This window comes from Lacerta agilis, chromosome 6 (genome assembly GCF_009819535.1).
Source record: "Lacerta agilis isolate rLacAgi1 chromosome 6, rLacAgi1.pri, whole genome shotgun sequence".
Lineage (NCBI taxonomy): Eukaryota > Metazoa > Chordata > Lepidosauria > Squamata > Lacertidae > Lacerta > Lacerta agilis.
The window spans coordinates 30,804,879-30,826,303 of record NC_046317.1 but is presented as its reverse complement, the minus strand read 5'-3'; the positions used below and the strand labels follow the sequence as shown (position 1 = coordinate 30,826,303).

The following is a 21,425-nucleotide window of genomic DNA, read 5'->3' as shown; positions in this document are numbered from 1 at the left end:
GCAAGTTTTTTTTTTTTGGGGGGGGGCTGCAGATAGGACGAGGGAATAGAAAATTACTTTGTGAGTCATTCCCAAGTTGGGGACAGCGAGGTGCTGCCTTCCAAAATTGGGCTACAATTTCCACCATTTTTTTACTTCTTAGGATGCATGCGTTGTCCTGTACCCTTCAGAACACAACGAGTTTAATTCAAATAAAGGGAAGGCCGCATGCTGTTCGGCCTAAGAGGCAGGAAGAAAGATCAAAGGGAGAAGCGGCGCTGCCGCACTTCACGAACCTCTGGCCGGCACTAAGGCAAAGGCATTGGGGCCGCTCGCCCTTCCCGTGCCGCGCTGAAGCCTCAATAGGCATGGACCGTACCACTTTAAACCTGCACCCGGGGTGCAGGGGAATCACATTTTTATTTTGCAATGCTCTCCATGTGGAGGGTGGTGGTAAATCCCCTTAAAGAAGGAAACTAGAGTCGCGTGGATGTAGGTGAGGTGTACCTATGTCTTTACTGTCGTTGACAGTAACAAAAGCTACCAACCTTCTCCCCCCCCCCTCTGCTGGCTGAAATGGAGCAGCCCGTTCAACCGTTTTTCCCGCCGTGCGGATTCCTGGTTCTGTGCAAGGGTGCGGGGGGAATGAACCCGTGAAGGCTTCAAGGCCGCTTCTGCTGGTTTCAGGGTGGGGAGACGTTTGAACAAGCCTCCGGATGGAGAGGTTTCGGCAGCCTCCACCTCATTCTCTGCTCCCTCCTCTTCTTCGCCTTGCGCGGAGCGGCGGCCCCGTGGCCTGCTCGGGTTGGAGCAGACGCCGGCTGGCGGCGGCGGCGACCCTCTGTCTTCCTCGGACGAGCAGCCCCTTCGCCCTCAGAGAGACCGAGGCTCCCGTAGCAGCTTCATGGCTCCCTTCCTCTCAAGGGGGCTGGAAGGTGGGAGGCAGTTTCTCTCCTCTGGGTTAAAACAGACACACCGTCAGCTTGAGTTCTGAGGGTTCAAAGGCAAAATAACAACTGGTTGTGTTGATAAGCAACCTAAGGACGTGTTCAGCTATGCCTCTCCTTTCCCAAAACCACCTCAGTTGCAGCGCTGTAAATTGGTTAAATGCTGCACAATTACAGATTTCGTCTATCTTCTGGCTCTTCCAGAAGACCCCATATTCTGGGTTTTATTCACATAACTTATGATCTGCCAAGTTTTAATTTTGTGTGTGTGCGCCTATTGAACAGTGGCACCGGGTCTTTATTCACATACCTAGAAAAATGTTTTCCAGTAAAAAAAAATGTGGTTTGCATTTCCTCTTACCTGTAAGATGCGAATGTAAGATTTTTGTATTTGCCACAAAGCATTTTCTCTGTTTCTCCCTGCTGCCTTTCATTAACAACGGTTGCACATGATCCAGGACCATTCAAAGAAGCTGAAAGGCATGTGAAAACTGCTTGCAAGTGAAAACTCCCCACATCTTTCAAAAATGTGTAAGATCAAACTAGGGTAGTAAATAATTTTTTGGACATTTACAAAATCCACTCACTGCACCTAAACACTCAATTCCACTATGGCTGCAATTGTACGCACTAGGTTATTTCCAGTGTTCTATTCAGAGAAAACCCTTTGAAATTAATGAACATGACTTAACAGTAGGTAAGCTGTTCTCCCAACTTTTTTCAATCCGGGCCACACCTTACGAATAAAAATTTGCTTGCACCACACTGATTTTTTTATAATTTAAAGAAAAAATCTCAAAGCAGTTTGCAAACCATTGAAACATTAAATAAACAATCCCACTAAACAAATTCAAGCATCAAGGAAAATTATATTGGATCCTTCTCTAAGTGGCCATTTGCTTTCCTCATATTTGTTTCCTATTAATTTATACAGCTGCTCCATAGCAGAAGTACTCTAGAAAGCCAGTGTGGTATAGTGGTTAGAGTGTTGGACTAGGACCTGGGCGGTCAGGGTTCAAAAATCCCACTCTGTCATGAATATACATGTAAGGATTGCATTGTAATCAAACTATTCATCCCCACTCTGTCATGAATATACATGTATGATTGCATTGTAAATCAAACTATTCATCCACTCAAACCAATAAAAAAAACCCAATGCTAAGGCTGTATTCCCATCCAAAATGATTTCTTAATTAAGCCCATTTAAAACGCTGTGGGTTAAAACCACAGACTAGGGCTTGCTGATCAGAAGGTTGGCGGTTCAAATCCCTGCGACGGGGTGAGCTCCTATTGCTCGGTCCCAGCTCCTGCCCACCTAGCAGTTCGAAAGCACGTCAAAGTGCAGAGTAGATAAATAGGTACCGCTCCAGCGGGAATGTAAAAGGCATTTCTGTGTGCTGCTCTGGTTCGCCGAAGTGGCTTAGTCATGCTGGCCACATGACCCGGAAGCTTACGCTGGCTCCCTCGGCCAGTAACACAAGATGAGCGCCGCAACCCCAGAGTCAGGACACGACTGGACCTAATGGTCAGGGGTCCCTTTACCAAATACAGTTCAAGATCCAGTATATGTAAATAGTATAAAAGGCCAGAAATAATGTGTTAGAGGGAAAGGTACAATGATATATAACAGAACTGATTCAGTATCTTGATTTTCCAAATATGTTAGAACATCCTAAATTATTTGTTAGGTGATCATTCTGTACAGGTCTCATAGTAATTTTACATTGAATTTAACAGGATCAATATTGTTCTTACAAGCTATTGTTGCAAACTATCTCTATGGAAAGCAAACATTGCAATCACTAATTCTAAATTTCTCTTTAAGAGCATTATTTTTTATTCTTATTATAGAGTCCTACTTTGGAGACAAGGAGTTCCTATGCAGAAAAACATTAGCACAGTGAATTGACAAGCTCTTCTTCAACCCGAGCTCTGCATATTTCTCGAGTACGAAAACACCTCTCTACTCTAGTAGAACAGGGTGCAGAAACGGGACTCCTTTTATGGGATATTCAGGTGAAGTTCACCTACTATAATTTGTACATCTTGATATTTACACAGATAGGTTGTAAATACTGGAAAATAGTTGGGGCAGCACTACATGAATGGACTTCTTATCTGTAGCACCTTGGAGACCAACTAAGTTTGTTCTGGTATGAGCTTTCATGTGCATGCATGCTTCTTCAGATCTGAAGAAGTGTGCATGCACATGAAAGCTCATACCAAGAACAAACTTAGTTGGTCTCTAAGGTGCTACTGGAAGGAATTTTTATTTATTTATTTTGTTTTGACTATGGCAGACCAACACGGCTACCTACCTGTAACTGGGACTTCTTATCTGTCCCCCACAGCCTCCCCAAATTCACTCTGAAGATGGTCCCCACACCCTCAGGATAAATTTGGGGCTGCAGGGACAAAGAAGAAGGGAAAGTCCCATTGCCCCAACGGAAAATCATTTCCACTGGTGGGTGGCCACCATTGGACTCCATAGTTGGTTGTACCCTAACACTCATGGTTGTGCAAAAGAGATTTTCTTGAAGAATTTCACAAATTCTGCTGTAAACATCAGAATGTCACCTCTATCTTTAGATGAGGTTAGGTTAGAAGATGTCTTGTTGTGTTCCATGATCAATATATCACAAAATAAATTGTCACATTTTGTGTAACAAAAAGTCAATGTGCACTGGATAGAATGTTGAGGGCAGCAGCACTTACAGGGTCTCCTGCCAAATGGCTAAAGGCTTCTGTTGTTGTACAGGGGACAGAAAGAGTGCAGCAATGCAGCAGCTCCCACAATGAGAAGTTAACTTTAGGGGGGGGAACCCAAGAGATCAAGATCAACTATCAGTTTCATGGTTTATACCTGTAGCTCATGGATTTAGAAAATGCAAATTTCAGACTTGTAGAAGAACATAAGAAATTGCATTGATGGATCAGATTAAGAGGTATTTAGTCCAGATACTGTAAATTGTGATCAGGCCCAAAACCTTTGAGAACCTCACAGGCAAGGCATAATGGGTGATGACCTTCCCTGCTTTTTGTCTCCAGCATTCAATACTCAAAGTTTACTGCCTCTTAACATGGTGCTTCCATTAACTTTCATTGCCTCTCTTTCTGAAGTTGAGAGGTGTCAGTCTTTATTGTAACAAAAACAGCGCCTTCACATACCAGAAGTAGGTATCGCCAAGCTAGTGAGAAGTGCTAAATACAAAGCACTTTTAATTGTTGCTGGTTCCACTTCTCTGTTGAGAAACTCTTCCTCCACTTACCGGTATTTCTCCAAGCCTTTTCAAAGCATATAGCTGAGGGCCATCACCATATACCATGCTGGGGAATTCTGCAAATTTCTTACTTATTGTGTAATGTATCTTGTAAACCTGCTGCCAGTCTATTTCACTGCACATCTCCAAATTCTATTTTATGAAAGTGGAAAATAAGGTGGCCAAGTTTGTTGATAACACCAAAATCATTAAGGGCAGTAAAAACAAAAATGGGTTGTGAGGAGCTCCAAAGGATCTCTCCAATATGGGTGACTGGACATTAAAATAGGAAATACAGTGCAATGCAAACAAGTGTAAAGTGAATACATATTCAAACAAAAAGCGGGTAAGGGGAGTCATAGTGTGGAGACAGTTGATAGAGTACAGTGTTTCTCTCACGATAACAGAACTAGGGCTCATTGAGTGAAGCTGAACAGCTGGAGATTCGAGACACACAGAAACAAGTAGATTACATTTTTTAATTCACTAATACAAATGTAATGATTGGCACCAACTTAGAAAGCTTTCAGAGATGGTTAGACAAATTCATGGAGGTTAAGTCTATGCTCTATCTCCACTATAAGAGGCAGTATGCTTGTGAATACCAGTGCTGGGAATCAAAAGTGGGGCTAACATGTTGCATTCAGCACTGGCGTAGGAAGGGCAGGGTGTAGTGGCAGGGGCACCCCGGCAGCACGAACCCGGTAGGGTCCATCTCGGCTGCGCCCCCCCCACCCGTGCTGCATGCCGTCGCCCCCAGAACGCGTTGCCACGCCCCTGCAGGCAGTGCACCCACGTCCCCAGAACGTGCGCCAGCCCTGCCCCCCGCCTGCTTCCCACCACTGGCCCTCAGGTCCTGTTTGTGGGTTTTTGATAGTTACTGTCAGTTATCTGAATACCTGTTGCTAGAGATCACATGCGGGAGATAGCTATTCTGCTCATGACCTGCTTGTGGGCTTCTGCTAGACATCTGTGAGAACAGAATGATGTACTAGATAGACATTTGATCTGATCCAGTAGAGCTCTTCTTATATTCAAATTTCTCTTTATGCAGTCTTTCCACCCACCCAGATGATCACCAATCAAGTTAACACTTGCTCAGCTTCAGCAGATCCACAGCACCTGCATTCCTATCCTTTCCACCTTGGATACCCAATTTTGTAGACCACTGTCATATCCTCTCTTAATTATTTTTTCTGGACTAATGAAACCTCAAACTCTGAAAAAATTTCCACAGGAAAGGGTCATTTACGCCTTTATTGTTTATTTGACATTTTCTGTGTTTTTTCAGCTCCATGATAAGATTTTTTAGATGGGACCACCAGCACAGTCTACAGTATTCTAATGTTGCCCAGTGCATAGATAGATACTATTAAATTAGTTTACTGGTACTCTGAGGACTTTACAGATTTCTGTTAGATGTCATTTCCCCCCCAAAGTGATATACCTGCATGTTCTGGTTTCTTAAGTTATAATCAAATAGTTTGAGGCAGACATTTAGCATCTCAGGGAAATCTTACAAGTATTAAGACCAGAATTGTTGAAAAATTATGTGGCATTTCATTCTGTTATATTTTTGCATCCACCATTGGCAAAAAATTAAGTGGACCAGTAGAGGGCAGTGTAAAATTATATTAGAATGTTTTTGGAAAGTTACAGCTAGCAAACCTGACTATGGTTATAGTAGTTAACAACCACAACGAAGAATTACTATTTAACATTATATATTTTGTCAGGCTAAGCTATTCTACTGAAAGATAATTATTCAATTATTGGGAGTAGGAAAGCAAGCAGTTTTGAATGCCTTCACCATTGTATAGTATGCAAAAAGATAAAGAAGAGGAGTGTGACATTGATGAAGATGTTGACTGCTAGAACAGTGAGCATGATTCTGAAATGGAAAAAAAAGATTGATGAAGATATTACTTTCCATATTAACATTTGATTAAAAGATTGATGAGTTCTCTAGTGTTGTAATCACCAACAGAATGTGTTTTTAAAGCAAAGAAACAAACATACACTGATATTTGACTGGTGATTTACCATTAACATACTTGTAGTTTGTGCTGTTGTAAGCATTATCTGCTGTATGACTGAACATGATGTGACAACTATCATTTAGGACATGTGAACCACATTGCATATAATTTCTTAATGTCAATTTCTGGCCCTTAAGGTATTTTGTAATAAAAATAATTACCTAGACATTCTTGGGATATTTTTGAAAATATAATTACATTAGAAACAACATCATTTTATTCTCACCTAATGTTTTGCTAACTGACATTCCATTTTCTTTTTGTCACACTAGCATTAAATGCCATTTTGTATTGGAGAATAGCATTAAATGCCCTTAATGATCTGTCACTGATACACAGTACCTTGTTTTGCCTTTGCTTAGCAAAACTATGCTAGGAAGGGAGGAGTGGTCACTTATGACAAAGAGAAACTGCTCTTGGATTTTAGCTTTGTGTGTGACTAGGCCTCTGGTAGATGCATTTGACATCTACAAATCTTAGTGTAGTGGCTCATACCAGGTGAACTGTTAGTAAAATTAGTTAGTATAGCACTTTGACAATAAGTTCACACAAAAGTATTAAGTCATTCAGATTTCCCTCAACGCCATTCACAAATAATGGAATTTGTTTTAAGAACAGCATGAGAACAGTATAAAAAATAGTAACTCTTTTGCAAATAAATGGTCTGCTGTTTCATCTCACAAACAGCACACTGATAAACATTATGGGTCCAATAAAAGGGAGAAGCTGTGCAAACATACCTCTTCATGCATGTGGGAATGATTGGATCCTGTCCATTGTAGTGGACAGGATGCAACAGCCCTCATATTTCAAAACTCCACATATGCACTGACCTGTCTTTGGCTTCTGTTTTTCTTCTTTAAAACACACATAAACAGTTCCTACTATAAAACAAACCAGAAAATGTTGGCATTATTAATAGGCATTTAGGTCTAATAGAAAGGTTGGGATTGGTTTATGTAAGTAATGCTGAAACTTTATCAGCAATTTTCTTCTGACTTTTAAAAATTATGGAGCACAGTTCAGCCATATTGGGTAATATTCCACTTGTGCAACAGACTTCATATTGTGCAAGTGGGCGCTGTGGGTTAAACCACAGAGCCCAGGGCTTGCTGATCAGAAGGTCGGCGGTTCGAATCCCCCGATGGGATGAGCTCCCGTTGCTTGGTCCCAGCTCCTACAGGAAGGTAATGGTGTTTCTGTTTGCTGCTCTGGTTCGCCAGAAGCGGCTTAGTCATGCTGGCCACATGACCTGGAAGCTGTACGCCGGCTCCCTTGGCCAATAAAGCAAGATGAGCGCCGCAACCCCAGAGTCGTCCGTGACTGGACCTAATCATCAGGGGTCCCTTTACCTTTACATCCGCTATGAACTCCCAAACTGCTCTGGAGGATTGGGACCCACTGGAGCAGATTGGTGGGGACTGCTGCAGGAAGGAAGGAAGGGAAAATCCATTGGTACAATGTTGGACTCTGATCAGTGACCAAACTAAATCCACTCATTCATTCAATGTTGGATTTTGTCCTCTGTTTTTAATGAGCAAGAAAAGTACATGCAGTGCTTAAATCAGTGAGACTACAAAATGCTAAATGTTAAAAACAGTTGTTTATAAAGTATATAAGCTTAGTAAAGTACTGCTTATGTTTGTCTTTATACACATCATTGTTCTACCTAGATATGATATAATGCACACATATCTGTAATGTTGCACCATGTGTGATTTTTCTCAAGATAAATTATTTTGGGCTTTTCAAAGTTTTGATATACCTGAGAGAAGCTCATGCTTTAAACAGCAATATGAACAATCAAGTGTTGCTTGTAACAAACTCCATTAATATTTGTAGAGCTAGAGCAGAATTTAGATTAGGTCAGGTTACCTAATGTATCTCACTGTTTTACAGTTACATCGTCTTCAGTCCTCTGCTCACAATGCTGCATCTGTTATTGTGGCTGTAATAGAAGGGAGAGGTCTTGCCAGAGGTGAAGTGGGGATGGCAAGTATTGACTTAAAAAATCCAGAAGTTGTGCTATCTCAGTTTGCAGACAATACAACATATGCCAAGGTAAATCTGGATATATATTTGTATATAAACGGCTTTAAATCCCCCTTGCATTGAAGTCAATAGGTGTTGCATGTACTTGGCATAGAATTGCAGTCACTAGACAGGATTACCTAAGTGTGCATAATGAGGCCCACTCACACAATGGAACTTCCCCCTTCTCCCTGTGTGCCCCTGCTCTGCACTTGCTTTTTTGTCTTAGGTCTCAGCTTTGTCTGCCTTGACAAACCAACAGAGATTTTGGAATAAAGGAGCTAGGAAGCTACTCAAATGACAGCAAGGCTATGATTCTTGATAACAACATGTTACTGAATTGCTACCATTTTCTTGCTCCGCCCCCCCTCCCTCTGTTGTCTCCCTGTGTCATATTTCAGATTGCAATTTAAAGGTGCAAATACTTGTCCTGTAGTTACACACTGTTATGCACACTGATTATGTTTTACACACACACACACAGAGAAATAAATAAATAAATAAATAAATAATAACAACATTATGTGCTATAAAACTGTTCATGTAAATATTTTTACCAAATCATGTTACATATTTTTTAGGTTATCACTAAACTCAGAATTTAGCACCCTTGGAAATCATCATGTCAAATACTGCATGTGATACAGGAAATGCAACAAAATTGTTCAGCTTGATAACAGAAAATTTCAAGGTACATTCAAGGAACAATTATTTAACATATTATTTGACAAGCATTTGTGTGGTAGTTGTAGCCCAATTTCTTAAAGAAGAACCATTTACTTTCTCTGAATAAAAATAAAATTAAATCCTTGTTGGAGGAAAAATTGCAGGTCGTTGTCACTTGCATAATAGAGAGAGAGGTTATAATGTATTAGTAAACCTATGGTAGGTTGGGGGGGGTCTTCCATAATAATGTGCATGTTTCTACCCTCAAAGGCATTTGTTAGCATTAGGACATTTGGGTAAGTAAATTTTGAATGACATTTGGAACCATTGCCACAAAGCCAAGCTGTTGCTTGAACTATTTCCTTTATCTGAAATACACATAGTAGAATAAATTTTCTGAATAGACCATTAATTATCACCCATTACCATGGACACGACGGGGTGAGCTCCCGTTGTTCAGTCCCAGCTCCTGCCCACCTAGCAGTTCGAAAGCACAAGCTCTGGCGGGAAGGTAAACAAAACAGCGTTTACGTGTGCTGCTCTGGTTCGCCAGAAGTGGCTTAGTCATGCTGGCCACATGACTTGGAAGCTGTCTGCGGACAAACGCCGGCTCCCTCAGCCTATAGAGCGAGATGAGCGCTGCAACCCGAGTTGTCCGCGACTGGACCTAACGGTCAGGGGTTCCTTTACCTTTTTTACCATTGACACTACCCAAAAGTGCATTCTGTAATGAAGTAGTGTTATTTTTGAGCAGAAGGTAGACTAGGCCATTAGGCAAATTCTAGTGGAGCACAAAACTCTTATTTGTTGTTGGCATTCTTGCAAACAATGCTGGATTGGTGAACTGTGGCTCATTCTTGTAAGGCACTTCATCTGTTATGTAAGAATATATACTCAGGATTGTTCAGCTTTGGAATTCCCTGGCATGGGAAGGTCAGGTGGTACCCGGTGCAGAAAATTTCTTGTCAACCCTCCATTGATCCCCCCCCCCGCAAAAATGCTTTTACGTTATTTCATATTTTCTTACAAAGGAATAATAACAAGTAATAATAAACATTTATTTATATCCCACCCTCCCCAGCCAAAGTCAGGCTCAGGGTGGCTAACATCAGATACATAACATTGGTATAAAATCAAACAATGATTAAATTGCCTCCTAAAACATCTCAAAATCAAATTAAAGTCTAATTAGATGGCTTTCCACAGGGTTAGGGTTGGGAACAACAGTAAGTGTTCTCTGAACTGAAATTTCAGCCTTCATGACATAGGAAAACAGCCAAGTAGACAGCTATTTTGGTGGAGGAGGGTGCCCCTGCATGTAACATTAGCAACCATGTTTAGTCAGAGTGCAGTATATCCTCCTCCTTTAGAGCTGAAAAATACTCAGGACAAACAATGTACATGGCAGAGAAAGCTGAAACCAGGGTCAGATAGTAATGTACATTGCTGAAATGCATTGCTAGAAACAATAATATTTAGTCAGAACACAGCAATAATAATAAAATGTGATAGAAATACTGAAAAAGAAGCAGAGAGCATATCCCCCCTATATCTTCAGAAAACAGTGACAGAAAGAAGTGTCATCTAGTTTATGGTTTGGTGATGAGAGGTACATGAGAAACACAACAGTGGAGCTGAGGGGGGAAATGAGCAGGACATGTGAACCTGTTACCATGGAATGTTTGATCACTTGTGGCATAGAACCACAAATGATTGTAGTGCAAAACAGTGCACAAAACACAAAATGCACAAAATGGTGCATTTTCAAATGATGTGCAGAAGAGCCCATAAATTAGCAATGCTTTATTATTAAGGGAGCCTGTTGCTTTGTAGATTTAAAGCAAATTGTTGAAGTAGTTTTTTTTAATAAAAAATTAAACAACAAAGTCTGCAGTCAGCCTATTCGTGTTCTTAAAAAATCCTGTCAACAACTTCATCATTGATAACTCAGACTAATGCTTAAACTCCTTTGAAGCTAGCAATATATTGCTACTAATTTCTCAATTCAAACAATATGCAAAACATTTTGTAGTAAACATAGTTTAGAAGCTATATTATGAAGGTGTGCAGAATTCGCCTTGTGTTTCTAATATCTGGAGGTAGCTCAATCTGTGTTATTCTGATTCAGCATATTATTTGGATCAAAATCTGATTTCTTAAATCTGATGCTCTACTATGTCTCCAATAACTCTAAAGTGGAATCTACAAACAGTTATATCTTTTAGGGGCAAGATTGCAGATAAAGGAGCCCCTCGAGAGTAGATTAAGCCTGCCAGATCTCAAACATTCATCCAGGGATTTTCATGTAGGAAACCAATGGGGTGGTATCCAACCAAGTGCATCTGCTAGCACAATAACTTTTGGCTGTGCAATGGAACTTGCCCTCCTTCTCCTCCCTAGGGGTTGAAACTATGTGGGAGGTGCCCCAGGGTAAGAAACCTGCCAAAGTTTACACAGAAACGTCCAGGGGCTATATGAAGGGAAAAGAGTGGTGGGAGGGGGGAAGAGCCATGGTTTTTAATTATTTCATAGGAAAAATGAACAATTGGGTAAGAAGCAGGATACTCAATTAATTAATTAATTTGTATTGACATTTGGAAGCTGTGGGAAATGTTTTGTTTTAATTAGTTACTATTAGTTATGCTATAATATGTTTGTGTGTGCAAACCATCTCAGGATCTTGTTTGATGAAGGGGCACTTTAAAATGGAATAAAACAAAAACGTAATTGGAAGGCTTAAAAAAATGATCCATTCAGTGCACATGTGTGTTTCTGAATCACACCCATAGCAAAATGCAAATATTGAGACTTGGGACTTTACAAGTAAATAATTCACTTTGCTGCTTGAAAATATTAATTTCTTTAGAACATTGGAATGAAAGGTTCTACATATTGGAGCAACGTTCTGTAATCCTACCTTTGCTTGTTTTCCAGAATGTGACTTTTACTACAGTCCAAAGAAAATACTTCAATGAAACGAAAGGCTTGGAATATATTGAGCAATTATGTATACCTGAGTTCAGCACTGTTCTGATGGAAGTTCAGTCCAAGTATGTGTGTAAATAGAAATTACCAGTTTATCTTTGGATGTGCCACATTTTTAGTAATTTCACAGTTCATAGGCTGGTCATCTACCTACAAGATTTTTAGTCTACTGCTTTCAGACAGTGATCTAAGTATTCTAAAATACTTACATATGTTGATATAAATATTCTTTAAAACTTTATATACAGTATACACCTTTGTCAGGTTACAGCCAAATAGCCAGCAGCTGGAGCTGTCTGACTAGGATGGCAGCCAAGAGCTGGCCAAGAAGGTTGTTATGGAAACAGCAGAAGATAAGCCTGAGGGAAGACATTAGTCCAGGGCAACTCCGAATCTGTCGGAGGGCAGTTTGTCAGATCCTTTACCTGCTCCACTTAGCTTGGAGGAACGCAGGAGGGGTGGAGTGCAAGAGAAAGGGAAATTGTCATCTCAGAGGAGGCAGAAGAGGATGGTGTTTTTGCAAGGTTTCAAAAGGAAGAGGAACCACCCTGAAGATTCAGATGAGTCATCAACAGGGTAGTCAGAGGTAGTGAGAGCAGGGAGCTCTAGACTAGAGGCTTGGTTGTTTACTTTGTTTCCTTAAATAAATTCAACCTTCACTGAGTTAACGTGTACGCGTCTTGCTGCTGCTACAACCTTGTTGATAATAATGATTGATTTTGGCCCAATATGTTGGGTTACTTATTATTGTATGTTGGGTTGAAACCAAAGATATATGAGCAGAATTCTAGGGTTTTTCCACACACACCCCTCACCACAATCCCCTGGTACATCCTAAAAAGCAACTACTGAAGGCAAGGAAGTGTTTGGAAGCGTATAGGATATAGCACAGAGGATTGCAGTGGGAGGGTGAATCAGCAGGAACTGAGCTGCCTTGCATCAATGAAATCCCATTGTACTTGCCCAAAAGCAGGTTTGGATCTAAGCCATTGTTTGCTTTCAACATTTCTATAATCATTATCCCCGTTAAAATTTTATTTACCAACAAATTATAATTTGATGTTGTTGACTCTTACACCAACTAGATCAAATAATTAGAGAGTGCTCTAAGGTTTTCTCCAAGCCTCTGCAGTAGATTGAGGGGCGGGAGGGGTTTTGTGGGGGGGGGGGGGGCAGAAGAGAAAGAAGGGAATTTCCATTGCGTTCTTGGTTCTTGTTTCACATGTGCAATGGTTTAGTTGGCTATAACCTTAACTCTGCATAAAGCAGTTTGGAGTATGTTCTGTTGGCTCAGTATAACCTTCTCCTTAATTGTGGGTTGGATTTATAGAAAGATGTGATATCAAACAATGTTACATGAAAGCAAGGTTTATATAGAAATACTTCCAGGTAAATGTGTTTAGGATTAGATTGTTAAACTGCTGTGAAGCTGCTGTTTTCGTTAATGGAATGTCTTAAGAAAGGCTCTCTGTCAGTTATCTTTCATTAGTTATATCACTTTAGTTCCTTTATAGCTCCAAGTTGTGTTCTTATGTTGCTGTTTGATATGTGCATCCAGTGTTTTATTCCAGCAGAGGGCGTATAGGCCAAACTTGTTGCTTCTGTTGGAAAAAGAATAATTGCATAAAGTAATGCAGTCTCCTCTGTTCCTGTTTTTGTTTATTATTCAATTGTAGCTTCAAAGTTTTGCTCAGCTTCAGCAGTTTATGCCTATATAAATTCATTTCAGATAGTCCACTCCTACAGTGTTTAAATCACCACCAAGCATGACTTTACACTATCCTTTTATCTTTATCTCTTTACATTCAAGACAATGGGGAAATTGGCTTTTTCTCAAGATTACACTCTGTGCACATGCCAGGATCACTTTTCTAAATCATTTGCTTTTATTAGCTTTCTTTCTTAATTAACCTTCTTTGAATCTTTTGTAACAGATTCTAGACTGTGATCTACAAATTTTACAGGACATGGTTTAGGTATCTGCCTTAAATGTATTTATTTCACTTATACCTCCCCCCCTCTCAATTTATTATTGTCATTTTAGCTTTTCAACAACACTATGAGTTAAGTAAGGCTGTATGTCAGTGGTTTGTCCAAAGTCACTGTGCTGCATGGTTGAATGTGAATTTTAATTGTTTACCATATTCTAATCTAAAATTCCTCTTAACTGCGATGCTGCAGAATTCCAAGAAAAACAGAAACCAGGATAGAAATTGCCAATGTTCACTTATGTTCAGAACAGAAATCATTCCATTGAATATGATTCATATTTACTATTGTTGTTTTCAGTCTACAAATGATACCCAAGTGTTTTTCCACATTCAATGAATGTGGTTAAATAACATCATGACAACACAATTTACATAATAAGTTGCACTTGTTACATAATTTCACCAGCAGATAGAGAGATGAATAACATAGCTTTTAACAGAAGACTAACTGCAGCAGAATGGAAACAGTGCTGCATGTGCAGAATACAGGGCAGGACAGAGAATTATGCCTTATTACATCCCTACCCATAACTATGTAGTACAAGACTTCAAATTATTTATAAAGTCTCTGTAACAGGACTAAAACCCAGTTGGGCATCGGCTAAGTAGTATTTCCACCTGTCCTATCTCTGAGCCTTCATTGGTGACAGATGGTTCTTGATTATAATAAGATGTGTTGACAGGGAGATTGTGAGTAATTCCTGTAGAGCAGGCAAACATGACAACTTTATCCACAGAAAGGAAATTATTTCAGATGGTTTACCATCTGCAATATTCCTTGCTCTTCCCTTAACACATGAATTGCTTTGGAAGATCAGACCAAGATTCATCTCATCCACTATTCTGCTTTCAAACAGTAGCCAACTAGCTGCTTCTGAAAAATTAACAAGCCTTTATTTCTCAGAAATAGCCATCCTTAGCCCCACCTCCCCAGCATCTGGGTATTATACATACACTGCCTTTAATATGAATAATATATTTTGCTTTCCTAGTTGATGACTGATGGAATAAGCACTATTAATTCATGTAAGCTTTATTTTTTAAAAAATGTCAAAGCTAGATGAAATCTCCATTTCCTGCCTAAATGAATGATACGTTAGCTATGTGTACTGTGAAGTATTTTATTTCATCTATGCTGAATTTACTGCCAATCAATTTGATTAGATGAGCCCCAGTTCTAAAATGATGAGAGTGAAAACATTTAGCATTGTCCATACCATCCATAATTTTTATAAATATATTTCATCCCTTCCTTCCTCAGTTGTTTTAAAGCAAAAAGTTATACTCTCACAAGTATTTCTTGCAAAGTAAATTACAGTATTAAAGTCTCTTTGGGACGTATATAATGACATTATTGCAAAAATAGAATTACTGCCACTTGTGGAACAAATTTTCCCCACTCCCATGTACTTCATGCATCCCCCTGATTTGCTTTGGTGGTTCCCCCAGTGCTCAGGAGCAGATTTGGGAGATTGCATGGCATGCTGGCATTGAAAGACTATCAGACTAGATGCTAGTCATGCCCTCTTGCCTCCCTGACCATTTCACCTTTTGTGTCTGTCATATGTAAGACTGTAGGCAGAGACTCTCTTATTTTAACTGATTTTGTGTAAGCCTTTGTAGGCACTTCTTTTTGCTTAAGGGTAGGTTACAAATGCTCTAAATAAAAAATGAGGGAGTTCCAGAAACAAGGTGCCACCCCAGAGAAGGCCCTGGCCTTGATAGCTTTCTGATTCCGAAGGTGGGAGGACCCAGCAGTGAGCCCTGGAGAAGATCTTAACAGCTAGACAGATGTGTATGGGAGAAGCGAGCCCTTTAGATATTTTATGTGATTCACTATCTTTCAAATATCATTATCAGTTTCTGAGTGTTATTTGAAAGCCTTACTCTAGCTCACCCCAACTAATATTTTCAGGGTTTCTACCTTCAAAGCTAGGTAAGCCAAAGTCTTCAAAGCTTATGCACAATTGTATGTGCAATTTTGTTTTTGTTTATTTTGTCTTACAATTTCATAGATACTACTGTCTGGCAGCTGTTGCAGCTGTGCTGAAGTATGTTGAGTTCATACAAAATTCAGTTTATGCACCTAAGTCACTTAAGATTAGTTTCCATGGAAGTGAGCAAACAGCAATGATTGATTCAACGTCAGCCATAAACCTTGAATTAATAACTAACAATAGGAATCCTAGGTAAGATGTTTCATTTCATGACTCTAAGGTATGGAGAAGATAAAAATGAATATATATTTGCATTATACAACAACTGGTGGATATTGATGCATACCTATGGTGTTTTAAAAAATAAAGTTTGTTTTTCAGGTAAAAACATACTTTGGTCATTCTGTCTAACCCAGGTGTCACTAACCATGGCACCCACGAAGGGCTTCAATGGTGCTCTTGGGCAGGTGCCACAGACTGAACTTTATTATCTTTTAGAAGAAGAAAAATATATTGTAAACTTCCTTGTGATCCTCAGATGAATGGTGGTATAGAAATTTAATAAATAAATAAAGTTATTAAGCCAAAGGTGCACAGTTTTCTAAACCTGATTGCTCCCACCTAGCAGTGTATTTAGGCAATGAGTGAAGTCAGAGCTGTGATTGTTGTTTGGACACCAGGCAGTAGGAATCCCTGAGGTCCTAAAGAGCTTCTCCCCTCAAGTGCACTCCCTCCTAGTTAATCCTGTGTTTCTTTTTATAGATATTTGTTGTTCCATATTGAACATGGTATAAATTCTATTCTGAATGTACCATTTCCTTTAAAGTTTGTGATTAGGATAATTATATGCTACATGTGATGAGCAGTCCCATGATTCTTTCTTCAAAGTTGTGTATTTAACAACAACAAAAGGAGTGATTGGAGGTGTGGAGAGAAGAGGGATGTTTACTACAGCTCCAATGATTCTCCTAAACTAGTGCTGCCGCCGACACCACCACCATTAATTCTTACTTAGGAACCTTTAACTTAACCCAGTAAAGAAGTCTTTTCCCACTGGGCTGGCTAATAACCACTTAATGGCTAGTGTCAGCCTCTGCCTGGCACTGTCCTTCTCACTTCGCTCTCTGCCCTCTATTTGCCATAATGAGTGCACTAAAGTTATAGCTGCTTACACCCCTCTTCTCTGTGTTAATTTCTTCCTTCCCACTGCAGACAGAAATTGCAAATGTGGTACTAGTTTCAATATATTCTTCTGAAGTCTGTTTTCTCTCTTTTTGCTTGACAGAACATACAATTCTAATATTCTTGATAACATCTGTACAAATGATTAGTTAAATTTTCCTCTCATTTGTTCTTATCACAATACTTTCATTTGGCACTGTCTAAGTAAATTACTTCCTTTTCACTGAGAAATAAAATTCACTGCTCTGAAGAAAACTTTTGATGTATTATAGTCACACACTAATAAGCAAAATGCATGACTTGGGTCTTTAACAAATGCATAGCTATATGCTGAAACTGTATTAGTAAGTCATATACTTGTTGCATAATAATTGCCTGTATTATCTCTTGTGCTAATACCCTTCTTCTTTGGCACATGAAGAACAGGTTTGGAGCAGTTCACTTTATACCTCTAGCATAATCCTCCCCTACTCCCACAGAGCAGCTGCATTGTTGGGTTCACTATGATATTGATGTCAAAGGCCACTCAGTGCTTTCTTGTACATGGCATCCTTTCCTAGACCTCTAGCTTCTGAATCTTTCCCTTATTGAAAAGCACCTACACGCAGAGAGATGGTTGCTAAATATTTTCAGGATTATTTCAAGCTTTTGTGCAGTTAGCTGGATGCAGCGGGGGCAGAGGTTCCATCATCACTTGAGTGCAAATTTCTGTTATTAAGTGCAGCAACATGCATTTCATGGAGGTGGCATGGCAGGTACTGCTGTGCTTTCCACAGATTGAAGGAGCACGAGTGTAGCCTTGGAATGTGATTTGTGTGTTAGCAGTTGTAGAACGTTTAAATTGTTTTGTATCGACTTCTTAATGAGACCCCCCCCCAACTGTGCTGTTTTTCAAAGGAATGGACACACTCTTTTTGGTGTTCTAAATTATACTAAAACACCAGGGGGAAGTCGGAGACTTCGATCTAATATTCTAGAGCCTTTGATTGATGCTGATACCATTAATACAAGGTTGGATTCAGTTCAAGAGCTACTTCAGGAAGAGGAACTCTTTTTGGGGCTTCAGTCAGGTAATCAAATATCGCTTTATAGAATGGATAACATATTTCCTTTAATGGTATCATATTTCTATTAATCACAGCTTTTGAGCAGGATGAATATTGTTGCTGCTTCATCCTCAGCTTGTTATGAGTGGATTGCTGTATGTATGTATGTTTGTTTGTTTTTAAGTATGTACAAGTGTAGGGATCTCCAAATTTGATTGGAACAGTGGGGCTTGGGGGAAGGAGTGTTTAACTCTTCCTTCCTGCACCACATTCCCAAGCTAGCTACCAATGACACAGAAGTGAATTCAGGTACCAATGATATATCTGTATCCCCTCCTCCCCCCCCCCAAGACTGATAGCAGCTTTGGAGGATTATCCAGATTCATGAAACAATATGAGAGAACAGCTTCCCCCAATGTTGCTGTTCTGATCAAATTTAATGTTTCTTAAGATAAAATGTATATTCTGTCTAACATTTTGGCCTTATTAATCTTAGATTTAAAGCAGTTTATTTATATTACTAGGATTAAATCACAGTAAATCTGATTTAATGATTGTGGCTTGAGCTCAGTGATTGTTTGATTTCTGTTTTATAGTTATTTCAAGATTCCTGGACACTGATCAACTACTTTCAGTTTTAGTTCAAATTCCAAAGCAGGATACGGTATGTTTAAATACTTTTACTTCATAAATGGTAAATAAATAGCTGCCATTTATCTTTCCTTTTATTATTTATCACTTCTGTGTTTGTTGTAGAGAAATCTCTTAATTGAAGTGTGTGCTCTGTTCATAACTTGCAGCACTAAATGAGAACTTTACCATTTAAATTTGAGTACTTTCACACCAGAGTACAAATGAGATAAACATATTCATTAGATTTCTAGAAGTTTTCAATTACAGGGTATTGAACATATTTTAAACATTCATTAATTATAAAAAATTAATTTAACATTCCATGTTTATTTTAATAATTCACACAATTTAATGGAATTTCTCTGTGTTTAATTTTCACTGAATTACACCACTTTATGTTTTTGAAAATCAAATTATTTTTAGATTTGGCATTTGTTGATTATAACCACTAGGCACATAGTCCCAATCTCCAAAATATTGATTTCCTACAACAAATAGATAATATTGTTATTATTGTTAATAATGTTTTTGGCCTCCAGTAATATAACACTGGGGGGTTGGGGAATGTACAAAGCCCAGTGAAAATTCAAATATGAGAATGTTTTAAAATTGGTGACTGAATAAAACTACATATATGATAAAAAGGACAAAAAGTGAAATGATTCTATATAAAAAGCATACAAAATACTTTAACTTGAAGAAAGTACCAATAACACACAAGTCCTAAAAGTTCAAACAGATGAAAACGAAATTAAGGTGCGCACATCCACCCCAAAAAGAGGCCAAATGCTGGGTTCCAGATACAGAAATGTCATCATATTGGCCAGTTAAGGAGAAGGCAAGAGGTCCACAGGAACATAGAATCATAGCATTGTATAGTTGGAAAGGATCCTAAGGGTCATCTAGTCCAATCCCCTGCAATGCAGGAATCTCAACTAGATCATACATGATAGGTCGCCATCCAACTCGATAAAACTAGAATTCACAGATCAACCTTTATCCAGTAATAAAGTAGCCCATGTTATGAACCCTATGAATTACTGTTCTGTTATTACCTGCTACTATGTTCTCTTTCTAATTGTCAATTATTCATGCCTGCCTAGAGCTATTGTTGTTGTTCATTCATTCGGTCGTGTCCGACTCTTCGTGACCTCATGGACCAGAGCACGCCAGGCACGCCTATCTTTCACTGCCTCCCGCAGTTTGGCCAAACTCATGCTAGTTGCTTCGAGAACACTGTCCAACCATCTCATCCTCTGTCATCCCCTTCTCCTTCATCAGGGTCTTTTCTAGGGAGTCTTCTCTTCTAGAGCTATAGGTGCTGCTATTTAGTGTTCATGACACTAAAGCTAAATTCCTGACTAGAACATTTCTAGTAGATTACTAGAAGTGGCAAGCTGGAGGCCCACAATAAATTCCCCCTTTCTCCATAGCACCATAGAATGAGACTGTTAAGTTTTGACCACTAAGGTGTTGCCTAGGTGAACAGGTAGGTGGTAAGTACTGGGGTGTGGGTGTGGGTGTGTATTTCTTTTTCCCTACCCAAAGTGTATGAAAAAGGCTCCTGTTTCACTTCAAAAACTGATAAACATGGAATCACCACGTGTCAATATTAGATTATTCTAAATGATGGTGATATAACAGTGCCAGTCAAAGTGATCAGTTCATTAGGGAGAAAGGAAATAAGTCAGTTAACATTCCTAACATTTGTGGTCATGCTTCATACAGAAAAAATATATGAATACAATTGAACAGGCAACAATTATATTAAGCACAACAGTATCTAGGCCACATTATGCTAATCAAACAGTAAAATAATGATAAATTATATACCTTTTCTGCTTTCTAACAGGTTAATGCATCAGAATCAAAGATAACAAATTTAATTTATCTGAAGCACACCCTGGAACTTGTAGAACCTTTGAAGGTATACTGTTCTGAAGCTTTATGTTAAATGTCAGTTACGGTTATCATTTGGCCCTATGAGTCTTAAAACCAAGTCCTCCTGCAGTGAGAACCAGGCCCTTCACCATCTGCGCCACTGTGTTAGTTTGCCAGAGAAAGGAACCACTTGCCTGCCATCTATTGTGCTTCACCACCTCAGATGGCCAGAGGGTGGTATTACTGCATCTCAGCTAGGCATCCAGTAACAAAGGGCTATTATTTCACCTAGTGCTGGAAAGCTGCTGCCTGGCATTATTCCTCGTCTGAACAATTGATTACTTAGGCCACCTGCCCCTGTATAATTTACCTGATCACTTCCTGCTCATCTCCAGAATGCTGGGCTGACAATTGTATGCTTTCAAAAGACAGCTACAACACAGACAAAAGCATATTAGGAGCAAGCATGGCTAGTCATTGTCTAGAGCAGGGGTCAGCAATCTTTTTCAGCAGGGGGCCGGTCCACTGTCCCTCAGACCTTGTGGGGGGCCGGACTATATTTTGAAAAAAAATATGAACCAATTCCTATGCCCCACAAATAACCCAGAGATGCATTTTAAATAAAAGCACACATTCTACTCATGTAAAAACACCAGGCAGGCCCCACAAATAACCCAGAGATGCATTTTAAATAAAAGGACACATTCTACTCATGTAAAAACACACTGATTTCCAGACCGTCCGTGGGCTGCATTTAGAAGGTGATTGGGCTGCATCCAGCCCCCGGGCCTTAGTTTGGGGACCCCTGATCTAGAGCTCATCTTGGAGCCTACTCTGTGCTAGAA

The 21,425-nt window shown here is 39.5% G+C and overlaps 1 protein-coding gene across 1 annotated transcript in view; it reads left to right on the top strand.

Annotated features, from left to right (window-relative positions):
* The first annotated feature begins 695 nt into the window (after positions 1-695).
* The window catches only part of MSH4 (mutS homolog 4), a 32,008-nt gene continuing 11,278 nt past the window's right edge, over positions 696-21,425 (top strand). The window contains 10 exon segments of the mRNA XM_033151107.1: positions 696-914; positions 2,826-2,945; positions 8,128-8,289; positions 8,841-8,856; positions 8,859-8,950; positions 11,860-11,975; positions 15,917-16,090; positions 17,918-18,090; positions 18,663-18,730; positions 20,552-20,626. Of these exon segments, the coding sequence (XP_033006998.1) occupies positions 696-914; positions 2,826-2,945; positions 8,128-8,289; positions 8,841-8,856; positions 8,859-8,950; positions 11,860-11,975; positions 15,917-16,090; positions 17,918-18,090; positions 18,663-18,730; positions 20,552-20,626 (1,215 nt within the window).